This window comes from Colobus angolensis, unplaced genomic scaffold (genome assembly GCF_000951035.1).
Source record: "Colobus angolensis palliatus isolate OR3802 unplaced genomic scaffold, Cang.pa_1.0 Scaffold103, whole genome shotgun sequence".
Classification (NCBI taxonomy): Eukaryota; Metazoa; Chordata; class Mammalia; order Primates; family Cercopithecidae; genus Colobus; species Colobus angolensis.
The window spans coordinates 6,182,964-6,196,001 of record NW_012111253.1 but is presented as its reverse complement, the minus strand read 5'-3'; the positions used below and the strand labels follow the sequence as shown (position 1 = coordinate 6,196,001).

The following is a 13,038-nucleotide window of genomic DNA, read 5'->3' as shown; positions in this document are numbered from 1 at the left end:
AAAAAAAAAAAAAAAAAAAAAATCATAATGTTACCTGTTGCATTTAGGAGGTCAAGCAGAAATGACCGTTTGTCTGATTCTTCCACCCAAACTACTTTCTGTGTGATGTTTTCAGAGGTAGAGCCAACTCTTCCTACAGCCAAGAAGATATATTCATCTAAGAAATCACGAGCCAGCATCTGAAAGAAAAAAATTTTTTTTATTACCTGAGATAAACAAATTTCTAAATAAATAAAATTTGCAACATCCAACAGTACCTGTATTTCCTTAGGAAAAGTAGCACTAAACATCATAGTGTGGCGGACACCCTTTGGAGGCATAGTATCTTGTTCAACTATTCTACGAATCTGAGGCTCAAACCCCATATCCAACATCCGATCAGCTTCATCTAACACCAAGTATCTGTCATGTCATGAAAAAAAAAAAAAAACAAACCTGAGTTTAGAATGAGGAGAAATCAAGATGGTTTTAGTATGGCTATTAGTATAATTACAATTGTATAAGTTATTACAATTATATATTCATTAAGGTGGTGCCTCACACTGCGTAATTTTACAGACACAGCACAGGATTCTTGCCACTACATAAGTCATTCAAAATTACACAGCCAAATTAGCCCATCCTAGTTGACTGTCCCACGAGCTGATCATTCTAAGCCTCCACCAAGATGTTACTACTGATTTTTCAACATTAAAATTACCATGAACAAGCTTTTTGTAAAAGTTAGATGTCTGAAATACATCAATTCTCAATCTTAAAATTTAGACAATGTTAACACCACCACAAACCTAATGGCCAGTAACTTTAATACTGCATCCCATACATTTAAAAATTAACATAGTTAGCCAAGCGCCAATGGCTCATGCCTGTAATCCCAGCACTTTGGGAGGCCAAGGCAGGTGGATCACACCTGAGGTTGGGAGTTTGTGACCAGCCTGACCAACATGGAGAAACCCCGTCACTACTAAAAATACAAAAATTAGTTGGGCGTGGTGGCACATGCCTGTAATCCCAGCTACTTGGGAGGCTGAGGCAGGAGAGCCACTTGAACCCGGGAGGTGAGGTTGCAGTGAGCCAAGATCGTGCCATGCCACTCCAAGCCTGGGCAACAAGAGTGAAACTCCGCCAAAAAAAAACGAAACAAAACAAAAAAAAACATACTTGCAAAAGTCTAATCCAATCTTTCCTCTTTCCATCATATCCACTAGACGTCCTGGAGTGGCTACTAACAAATGGCATCCACGTTCCAAGTCTCGAATCTGCTGACCAATATCGGCACCACCATAAACCACGCAAGGACGAACTCTAGATCGGTATGAAAACTGTAAGCAAAAAAACGTTATGAACTTCAAGATCAAAATTTTTACATGTTCACAAAACATTTAATTAGAATCAATGAAAAAGCTAATAATCACTGAAACTCATACTTACTTTTCTGGCTTCCTCGTAGATCTGTACTGCCAACTCTCTCGTTGGTGCTAATACCAAGGAGATTGGGTACTGTTTGCGGCGCCCATACCTTCCATTTTCCTAAGAAATAAATTAATTTTTAAGTTAACTCTACCTACCCTGTTTGAAAAGTTCATCACAACATAATTCCCTTTTGTAATTTATAAATTACAGATTACACTTGAAAACTGTTTTTCATTCAACTTAAGTCTTAGCATCATTTAGAAAGCCCTCTCAAAGGCCCCCTAAAAAGTTCTACAATAATTTCCCATTTTATAAAGAAACATCTACCTTCATGGCCCTCAAAGCCTCGCCTGGACCATCTGAATAAATCTGACTCAAGATGGGCAAGAGAAATGCTGCAGTTTTTCCAGACCCTGTTCAAAAACAAACAAATCCTGCTCATTAATTTTAAACAGACATTGGTAGATGACAGTGTTTAACTGCCCTATTACTAGTAATTAGTACTTTTAGTTTACGATTAAGTTTTCCAAAAAGTGGCTTCTTTGGTCCGTCTCTAAGAGGAGTCAGCAACCTGAGACTATTTTTGTAAATAAAGCCTGCTATTTTTATAAATAAAGCTCTTACGGAATACAGCCATACCCAATAATTTATGTATCATTTATGGCTTCTCTCATAGTCCAATAGCAGCGCTGAGCAGCTGCAAAACTGCATGGCCCATAAAAAGCAAAATATTGTCTAGTCCTTTACAGAAGAAATATGATCATGTTTTACTCTTATGAGCTGAGCTTACCTGTTTGGGCACAAGCCATCAAGTCTCTTTTCTCTTTGATAATAGGAATAGCATGCTTTTGCACTGGAGTTGGGCGAGTATAACGAGTAAGCTCAATGTTTCCCATGATAATTTCTCCCATCTCAACATCACTGAACTGTGAAGAAATTCAATGGGGTTAGAAATGCTATCTAAAGCTATTTCTGTTTTATACGAATAATGGAAACAACCAACAGCTGATTTGTAACTCAGCTTATAGTTTAAGAAAATTACCATATTATATTTTGAGAAAAAACAACCCCCAGGCTTACTGCACATTGGAGAAGACTTTGGGTTGTTCCTATGTTTGACCCATTTTCTATTTTAGGTAATAAATTATTCATAATGGTGACACTGAACTCAACTCCTTTTCCACAAATCCATGAAGCCTCTGGTCTACATGACTTTATGAAGCTCATCTCACATTCTAATGTACCATGAAAACATTTACACCACCCTGTGTCTTGAAAAGTCAAGTAAAAATACTTACACTTTCAATATGTGGAGGACAGTTGTTGCCTGTTGCCTCAACTGGAATGTCATCATATTTCTCAAAATTAATCCCAGTGTTGCCTCCAGAAAAGAGTTCCCTCAAATCAAAAGATGGATAAGTTCATTTGTTATACTATAATGCTTCATCACAAGTAACATACACTTCAAAAACTTACTGTTCCAAGCGTTCACTTGGTGGGAGTGGTTTTGACCAATCATCTTCATCTGATTTGTCACACCAGCGACTGTTTCCACCACGTTCAAATTTGCCAAAGCCACTTCTGTCACCACGGCTGCCAATGCCGTCATAATCACTCCGTCCACGATCATCAAACCTGAACAGCACAAGCGATTAATCAGAATCATATCATTTAACCATTATCAGATTCTTATCCCTACTCTAGAAGTGTATCTGGAGACTTAAGTTATGGCTAACTATAAGGATGTCAACAATCCAATTCTGAGTTATTTGACAAATAAGGCTCTCTAACCAGCATCATTTACATAACCTCATTTTCTAAAATCAGTAATCTTTATATTTCTATAAAGTCGTATAGCCTAAAAAGCCTCACAAATGACAAAATTAAGAATAAAGATTTTATTTGAAACTGGCAAACAGCTCACAACCTTCATTTAAAGTGCTCATCCAAATATATTTAATGGTAGGGAAAAGAAAAAATAGCACACCAAATATCAATCGTCCTAGTTATAATAGGATGTCACTTAAAGGACAATTCACCTGTGTGACTTTGGATAAAAGGTAAAAAAATAATCCTTACCTGAACTAAGATGTCATTAGAATTTTAGGCCTGTTTGCGAAAAATCAGGATATAGGACTAACGACAGCTATTAGGCACATGGGGTCAGTTCACCATACTTGTGTAATCAAAAATACAAGGTGTGTAGAAATTGTTATAGAGTCCACAAAAATCCCAACCAAATTAGGTTGTGTTTTAAGTGGAACATATAAAACTCGAGAAACAGAACTCATTTCATTATGCCAGTGAGTATATTCCTATTTTCATCTAATTTCTAAGAGGAGGTTCAATTTAGTAAAAGCCTCTTACAGCTAAGAAAATACAATGACTAAACAGACATAATGCTTGACATCCAAATGGGTGGTCAGGATAAGGACTTACTAAACTGTTATTACACATACACATAAGGTGGTAAGACAAGAAATCACTTACCTTCCCCTTGATCCACTTCCACGATCACTGAAGAAGCTAGACTTCCCTCTTGAATCACTACGAGATCCAAAACTGCTATACGCATCCTTATCTTTGCTAGAACTCCACCCTGAACTGTCCTTATCGTAGAAACCTTTGATTAAAAGAGCACAAATCCATTTTATTATTAATTAGAAATAGGAACCATGTTAAGGTATTATCAATCTTTCTGAATTTGAAGGCCTCCACTGACTATCTTATCTCTGTGGGCTCCAGGTTCAATCTCAAGATATTCCTACCATGGCCCTATAAGTGAACCAAGATTTAGAACTGGTTTACACCAGGACCAAGTTTTTCTTTAATTTTCCCCACCAGAAAATATTGTCCACTGGCCAGGAATGGTGGCTCACGCCTGTAATCCCAGCACTTTGGGAGGCCAAGGCGGGCAGGTCACTTGAGATCAGGAGTTCGAGACTAGCCTGACCAACGTGGAGAAATCCCCTCTCTCTAAAAATACAAAATTAGCCAGGTGTAGTGGCACATGTCTGCAATCCCAGCCACTCAGGAGGATGAGGCAGGAGAATCACTTGAACCCGGGAGGCAGAGGTTGCAGTGAGCCAAGATCGCGCCATTGCACTCCAGCACGGGAAACGAGTGAAACTCGTCTCAAAAAAAAAAAAAAAATTTTACTCTACACTAAATCAAGCAATCTGACTTGTTTTTGAATGAATACTACCTCTAAGTGGTCAACAGCTTTGCCTATAACACATTGATTATGATACTGTTGTGTGACCATCACAATTTAATTTCCATTCATTTTATAGGTGTGAATGGGTTTACTAGGAAACAGTTACTATTGTTTCCATGTTTCTTGGAGGTGGTATTCATTTAGAACATTCTTAGACTGTCAGATTACTTGGTTTAATACAGTATTTTTCAGTTTCAATAGCATAAAGCACAAGAACACTACTGTCAAATGGTACTATTATTTTAGTGGTTCATCTACTATAAGCTTGATGACAAGCAGGAATACCTGGGAAAAAGAAAAACCCTCATCACTATATATTCTCAGTATAGACAAGGTTCCTGGGTACAGCTATAAATATCCAGGTAAGGGGATGACAAACATGTAAATTAGCCCAAAGACAGAGGGTTTAAACACAAGTAGAGTGTTTAACTAGCTTCAGCAACACCTTATTAGTCAGAAACAGTTTCTGAATTCAGTTACTTTCCTTCTGCCTTCTACCTCCTACTGTTAGGCCAGTCAGGTGACCAACAGCCTTTGCTAACAAGAAATAGTTGAGTTAGAGTGCGAGATCTCTTCCAGCTCTAAAACCTCTATGATACTGCCATATACACGAGGGTCAATTCTAGCTAGTATACTAGGAATACTGAGAACATCCATGATGATAAAGACAAATTCCACAGTAACCTCCCCTAAAAAGAATATAATGCCAGCTGGCACGGGGGCTCACGCCTGTAATCCCAGCACTTTGGGAGGCTGAGGCGGGCAGATCACTCGAGGTCAGGAGTTCCAGACAAGCCTGGGCAACAAGGCAAAACCCCTAAATACTAAAACACACAAAAATCAGCCAGGCGTGGTGGCGCATGCCCGTGATCCCACCTACTTGGGAGGCTGAGGCAGGAGAATCACTTGAATCCAGGAGGTGGAGGTTGCAGTGAGCCCACGCCACTGCACTCCAGCCTGGGCAACAGAGCGAGGCTCTGTCTCAAAAATAAATAAATAAATAAAATAATAATAATAATAATAAAGAATATAATGCCAAAGTGATCTTCCCATAGAAATAACACAGATTTTATATACATGCATCGCCAGGACAGTGAAGGTAACAAGACTACATATGGAGATGGAGGAACAGCAGCAAACCATGTGCTCCCCTGTGGACTCTCCACTCTTCCTATCTGCCTTCTTTATACAGTATCTTCCCTCCTCATCTTTAGTTTTCCTGACTTTCCCCTCTTCCTCCAAATTTTGGATGGTCTAATTTTACAGAATATAAAGCACCCGAACAGCTGTCTCATAATATGAAACATACACTAGCTGTTATCTATCGCTACATTACAACCGCATTGGGAAAGACGCCAGATAGCGTAATACATTTTGGACAAAACCCTTCAAAAGCAGCAAGGCAAGGAGATGAAACCAGAGAATCACTCCCAATGCTGTAACTTGTTAACTATTCTATGATAAGCCCATCTTCATTTCTGGCAACTGTGCCAAGACAGAAATAACCAGGTTGTTATCATTATGCAGCTTGGTTTACACAGTAGGGGCACCCACCTCTTCCAAACTAAAACCATGCTGTGAATGATTACAAACAGATTCAGCACAAGACTAGCGAAACTGTACAAAACCATGCCCTTGGCGTCAGAACAGTTTGACACAGGAATGCCGAATTTCCCACTCACTGTGTAACATTAGATGAGTTTTTCCAACGTTATTAAGCTCTAATATTTGAACCAAGGTTGACAGAAGCATAGAAGAACACAATGTTTAGACTTCCCCCAAATGCCTCATTTTCCTTAGGCTTTGACTAACTTCTAAAGGAGGCAAAAAAAAATAGACCAACGAAGTTACTTGTGGGGACCTACCTTTAGTAGCTTCTCGGTTCCTTAAATGAGGAGGAATATAGCGCCCTTCTAAAAAAAAAAAAAAAAATATATATATATATATATATATATATAAAATTAAATGCCAAAAACCCTTCCATTTAAATTTCTGTTACTAAAAAAACTGACTCTGGGAAATTAAAATCTCCAGCCTTCCAGTCTGATTACCTACCTGGACATTGAGAGGGGAGGAAAAAAGAATCTAATTTTAAATGGGTTATTGCTTCATAAGGAGAACTCTGAAAGGAGTTTGATGAAAAAAAAAAAAAAAAAAAGCTGATTTGGAACCTAATGGTTGAAATCCACAAATTGAGCACATTTAGTCACTAGTGGTCATTTAATGTGATTTTTTTTTAAAGGCCTACTAGATTTAAGAGAACTGTCATAAAAACTAAGAGGATCACTTACAGCATTAAGTATTACTGTAACAATTTAAGATTACTCATGTAATAAATCTCACAATCTTTTGTTTCTATGCCAGTAACTTGCAAAACATACAATAAACATACAAGGAAAAGCTGCAGGTTAGGTTTTAATTTGGGGCTTGCTGAGTTTAAGTTGACGGCTGCTCTGTACGCAGGCAGGAATACAGCCTAAACTATGGATAAGCAAAAAAAGCAAATAATATAAACCCAAATAAAGTCAATTTGCTTTATAACTAGTAAACATGTCATTTAACTTTCTTTTTCTAGACTGAATTAAACGTTTTCAAAAATCTCCATTAGGACAATCAGTTCCTAAAAGATTCTTAGCATGACAAGTAAGGTGAAAGTTAAAGCAAATACCAATTTTGTGCCCAGTGAGGTTGTTCTTGCCTAAAAATGAGGACACATCATAGCCCATACCCACGTTTGTTTTAATAAGTAGGAAGAGATCTGAGCTAAATAAGGGTCTACTGCCTTATTACCTTATAATAAACCAACAAAATCCCCTACCTTAACATTAACCTCTAACAAGTCTCTAAACAACCCCCCTTAAAAGAAAAAAAGCAACTTTTCTAATGCCTTTTTAAAAGAAATGACACATTCGAAAATCTAACCTAACCACCAATCCAGAATTCAGTATAGTCTTCTGTTCTTCAGGAGAAAGGAGCAGCTATAACCAATGAAGTGCATGTTCCCTTATTTCAATTTAATAAATATAGTCAGTTAACAGGGACACATCCCCATCACCTCTAAACTGAGCTCAGGATTTATATTGGACGAAAACTCTTCTAGAGATAATTTGATATAGTAAGGTTCCTTTCAATGGTTAACTGCTTTTACTCAAGAGAGCCAGCTAGAAAGGCAACAACGCTGGCCAGGCGCGGTGGCTCATGCCTGTAATCCCAGCACTTTGGGAGGCCAAGGCAGGCAGATCACCTGAGGTAGGGAGTTCGAGACCAGCCTGACCAACATGGAGAAACCCCATCTCTACTAAAAATACAAAATGAGCTAGGTGTGGTGGTGCATGCCTGTAATCTCAGCTACTCGGGAGGCTGAGGCAGGAGAATCGCTTGAACCCGGAGGCAGAGACTGCAGTGAGCCAAGATCACACCATCGCACTCCAACCTGGGCAACAAGAGTGAAGCTCCATCTCAAAAAAAAAAAAAAAAAAAGGCAACAATGCTTTAGATTGACCACTAAGTACTACATAATTCTGTAACACAAAGACTACATAATTCTTTAAGCAGTAAAAACTGAAAGGCAAATTTCTTAAATTTTAAATAAGCCCAATGAAATCTTAAGACAGTAAGCTCTAATATTCAATAAATCCATAAGATGTTTTACTTACTGCTGGCTGTACTTCCTCCACTCTGATTATCTGAAGAGTTCAGGTCTAGGCCAGCAAACTAGAAGAAAGTGAGATGGTTAGCACCCCATGTGCTCAAATACTGTATTAAGAGAAAACTAGTCCCGCCCTCTAGCATTTGCTAGCACTGCATTCAAGTAGTTGGCCAGTCGACCTCATAGGGCTGATACCAACTCTTAATGAGAAAGTGACTAAGAATGCTTCAAGTCTGTAATGCTCTAAGCAAATGCAAAATATTACTATTGTATATACTACAGAAGGCGACACACCAAGATGCTTGTGCTATTTAGAAACTGTCCAAATTTCATTCATTCATTCAAAACAAATTTTCACTGCAACATGTTCCATAGCACAGGCTCCCTAATCACCAAACTAAAGCTTACACTGAATCTCTCAAAACTATTCTTCAATGTCAGATAAGGGATTCGTTTTAGTGCCAGTCATAAACATTTAAAACGCCAACTTTCTGTAATACCTGGTATTTTAAACCTAAAAAGCACACCAGAAAAATGTCAGGACAAATTTTGAATTGGCCGTTCTTTAGTTCCTTCATCCCCAAATATTGCCCACGTATTTTTAGTCGGGTAGTACTCTTAAGAACAACAACAACAACAAAAGCAATATTACCAACCACTTACAGAACACTATGTTAAGCACAACTCTGAAGTAGTTTGACTGATAATTCGTTTGGTTTTTTTTTTTTTTGAGTCTCCCTCTGTCACCCAGGCTGGAATACAGTGGTGTGATCTCGGCTCACTGCAATCTCCTCCTCCCCTAGTAGCTGGTATTACAGGGGTGCGCCACCACGCTAGGCTTTTTGTATTTTTAGTAGAGTCGGGGTTTCGCCATGTTGGCTAGGCTGGCCTCCTGACCTCAGGTCAGGTGATCCACCTGCCTTGGCCTTCCAAAGCGCTGGGATTACAAGCATGAGCCCGGCTTGAAGTAGTTACCTGTTTATTACCCCATTTTAACAGAAGTTCAAAAATGACTTTGAATAAATGGTACAACTGGCATTCAATGCTCTTAGAGAGTAGGACATTTTAGTGCCTTTCATCTCTATTTCTACCCACCCCCCTTACACTGGTATCTCATAAGCCTCAATATTCTAGAAAAGGGTTATATGTTACCTTCGTAACGTTGTATAACCAGGAACTACTCACAGGTAGTTGGTGGAAAAAACTGTACATGCAAAGTGCTTCATTTTTCTCAAAAAAGCCACAAAAGACCAAGTCACACAGTACCGTTGCCAATCTGTTTGCAAAAGATACACTATATACCATGTTTACAAATCTTGTGTTTAACGCTCAGTATGATACTGCCAAACTGCATGCATCATCAATGGAGTCAGTGAAAACTGGAAGCAGATGCTGAGATTAAGACTTCAGGCACCTAATTTCCAGAATTTCTATGAGCAAAACCACCACCGCGCTTTCTCTTGCTACCGTTAATACTTTAAAGCACGGCAGAACCACAAACTTTCCTTTTGCACTTGTTATAGTACAATTTTGCTTTTTAAATAAGGTTCACTGCTGCCTAGAATCCTTAAAAGGACACTATAGCTAAATGGAAAATGGTAAAACTGGGAATACTCTGTGCTGCTGGCAGATTGTTAAAATGTCTGTGTTCAATTCAACATATGAAGTGTCAGCAATTAGAGGATTTAATATAATTCGTTCATTAACAGGGAGAAAATGCTCCCAAAGGAACAGATCAATTCCTAAAAAATACTACATATGACTACATTAAAATATATATTCAATTAATTTGTGCCACTAAACTTCGTCTCAGGATTATTCCGGAGTTTGTGAAATCAACTCCTAATCAGAAGTGTATTTAAAGGCTCCGCATAACCCACACAAGAGCTTATCTGAAACGTGGTGCCACTGTTGCGGCGGGATGCAGACTTCCTGCCACAAAAGCCCAAAACCTTCTCGCAGATCACACGTCCTCCTCTCCTCTACCCCTAAACCCTTAGAAGAGGGGATTCTGTCTGAAAGACTCGGGGGCCTCGGACCCATTGCGAGATTCTACTCCACAGGCAGCAACAAGTCAACAACAAAACTGTTTACTTCCCCCCTAAGCCGGGTGTTTTTCCAATGGCGGATTCCTGGATCAAAGTCACCAACATGAAGACACTCCCACAACCCGCGATGACCCCTCCGCTCCAGAAAAACGCGGGGCTCCCGGCTAACTCGCCACACAGGGACAACCTGGGCCAAGCAAGGAGGAGAAAGGGCCTCGCTGGCTCCCTAACCTCCCCGCCGCGTCTAACCTCTATCTCCAGGGCCCAGCGACCCATTCCTCCCTCCCCTCCCCGCCCCCACTCCTCCCCAATCTTCTGCGTCACAAAACTTTCCACTCCGGAAACGCAGCCTCCCCGGCCACGGCGCCGGGCCTGCGGACCCTGCGGACCCTGGGCTGAAGCGAAAAGGTCTGCGGAAGGAACCTGGGAAAAACAAGACGCCCATTCCATCCTCCTTTCCAGGCCCTCGCCGGCCCGGGACCCGCCGTCTCCCGGGAGTGAGCCACAGCGCCTCCCAGCACCACACAAAAGAGGCCGCCGCCATTACCTAGAGCGAAGGCCACCCCCTCCCCGCCGCGCCGCCCCCTCCCACATTCCTGGGCCGCGTTCCACCCCTTGCTCGCAGGCACGCAAACACCGGATGCCGCCGGGTCCTCCAGACGGGAATCCAGGCAGCGCCAGCCGTGAAGGCCGAAACCCTCCAAGGGAAAAGGGTCTCCAGCCGCTTCCCGCCGCGCTGCGCACTCCCGCAAACCTCCCCCCCCCCCTTGGTCACTAATCAGTCGGGGTTCGCGCATGCGCGTCCCCGCGAGAGCGCGCGCACTCCCTCCCCCTCCGCCCGCCTGCGCACGCAGACACAAAAGCCGCCATTGTGCTCGTCCCGGGGACAATACAGCGGGCCAAGACTGGGCCCGGGCGACAGCCCCAACCAACGTTCCTGTCCCTCCATAGCCCCGGGGCACTCACACCCGCCAGCCCGGGGCACCCAAGAAATGAAAAGTAAGGGTCCTGGTTAGCGCTGCGCCATTAGCCAGGTTAGGTCAGAGGAGAGATTCACGGAGCAGCCAGCCCGGTGGGGTCCTTGCGGCTCACCTGCTGGTCCAGCCCGAGCGCATTTTCCACCGCCACATGACTCATCCCTGAAGAGTACCGAGAACTCGGAGTCTTCCGCTGCTAAGCGAGTGTGTCTGTTCCACCGCGAAGGCCCTCTCACGGGAGAACTGCGGCTCTGGAGCGCACCGCGCGGCCACGGATCTAATATACCCGCTTGAAAGCCCGCTACGTCAGCACGTACAACGTGTGCCCTCCCTCTCACACCGCAATCCCCCGTCGCGGCGACTAATGCCCGGCTACTGCGCGCTCCCTCAGGTCTAACCTCACGGGATTTCCTACTTAGTCCCGCCGCCCCTAGCAGTCCTGCCTTGGAGCTTAGGGCGCCAAATGCTGTCCCAGTTCTCCCGAGCTACACTTCCCGTGCTCTCCGCTAAAACCCTAGTCTCAGCCTCGGAGGTCTCGAGATCTCGCGAGAACTTGCGTCTCCCGCTTACCACCAGCTAAGAGGCCTGGAAATGTTAACCTAGGCCTCTTCGCTCCCCTTTCCAACCCTATGCACTCAGCTTTCGTTTTTCGTTTTTTTTCTTGGGGTTTTTTTTTTGTTTTTCTTTTTTTTTTTTTTCCAACACTCTTCTTCCTCTCTCAGTTCCCGGGCTTGGAGATGTGGTGGGATTTCTGCGGTCTAATCTGCCCTCGGTCTTCCGCGTGTAGCCTCCCCGAAGTCGGAGCTAGGCAGTCCCGAAACCGAGAGGGCGGCAGGCCACGTGACCGCAGGTGTCGCGTGCGGTGGCCATTTTGTGAAGCAGGAAACGGTGGCTTGAATATAGAGTGCTCGGGACGGGGGGGCGGGGAAGAGGAGGAGAGAACAGAGGGAAGGGGAGGAGGGGGAGGGAAAAGAGGGGAGCGGAGGAAGGGGAAAGGAGGAGGGAGGAGGGTAGGATGGTAACCGGGGCGGGAGTCGGGGGGAAATGGAGGGGAGGCGGCGGCGCGCTGGTGGCCCGACACCTCCCTGTGCGGTTGCCTAGGCAGCGGGGGCGCCGCCTAGAAACACACAATGGCCCCTCCCGGCCAACCCCCCGACGTGTGCGCGCGCGCCCCCGCCCCCCGCGGTGAGGGAACAATGAGACAGTCACGCGCTGATCCAGAGCCGCCGCTGGCGCGCCCTCCCGGGACCCCTGCCTTCCGCAGGAATGCGGGCTACATTTGCCCCTAGCTTCTTCCCGCGGGGCACGCAGCTGCTTAGGGCAGGTGAACACCGGCGTTGCGGGGAGCCCGCGGGTGGCGAACGGCTCTTCTAGGGCCCAAGGGTGTCGGGAATGTTTGTAGCCGTTGCAACCTGGGCCTGCCGGAGGGGCTGCAGCGGGGTTACCGGCCTGGGCTCGGGGTGACCCTCAGGCCGCTGCAGTGGATGAGGAACGGGAGGAACCTCTTCCTGTGGCCCCCTCCCAGGCAGGCCACCCCAAGTCCCGGCTTCGGTGCCTCAGGCCCTTAAATACAAGAAGATGTGTTTACTAGTGGATTCCCGGCTTTGAGCAGGCGCACGCACATCCGTGGTTTCTTGTGACCGCTTTCCCCTCTCTCTCCTGACCCTCAGCCCGACGGAATTAAATAAAACGCAGTGGTTTTCACCACCCCTCAAAGGGTCTTCTGCTGCCAGG

General features: G+C 43.8%; 1 protein-coding gene across 5 annotated transcripts in view; it reads right to left on the bottom strand.

Annotated features, from left to right (window-relative positions):
- Positions 1–11,912, bottom strand: part of DDX3X (DEAD (Asp-Glu-Ala-Asp) box helicase 3, X-linked) — a 16,932-nt gene extending 5,020 nt beyond the window's left edge. For 2 of the 5 annotated variants that reach the window (XM_011942355.1, XM_011942345.1), the window contains exons 1-12: positions 11,420–11,912; positions 8,287–8,344; positions 6,496–6,543; positions 3,904–4,036; positions 2,890–3,048; positions 2,712–2,811; positions 2,204–2,339; positions 1,741–1,826; positions 1,432–1,530; positions 1,162–1,322; positions 258–402; positions 35–179 (exon numbers count right to left, since the gene is read on the bottom strand). In XM_011942355.1, coding sequence (XP_011797745.1) covers positions 35–179; positions 258–402; positions 1,162–1,322; positions 1,432–1,530; positions 1,741–1,826; positions 2,204–2,339; positions 2,712–2,811; positions 2,890–3,048; positions 3,904–4,036; positions 6,496–6,543; positions 8,287–8,344; positions 11,420–11,464 — 1,315 coding nt within the window. In that variant the 5' untranslated portion in view covers positions 11,465–11,912. The remainder of the gene's footprint in view (positions 1–34; positions 180–257; positions 403–1,161; positions 1,323–1,431; positions 1,531–1,740; positions 1,827–2,203; positions 2,340–2,711; positions 2,812–2,889; positions 3,049–3,903; positions 4,037–6,495; positions 6,544–8,286; positions 8,345–11,419) is intronic. The other 3 variants (XM_011942384.1, XM_011942364.1, XM_011942374.1) reach the window with 3 other exon arrangements.
- Positions 11,913–13,038: the final 1,126 nt, after the last annotated feature.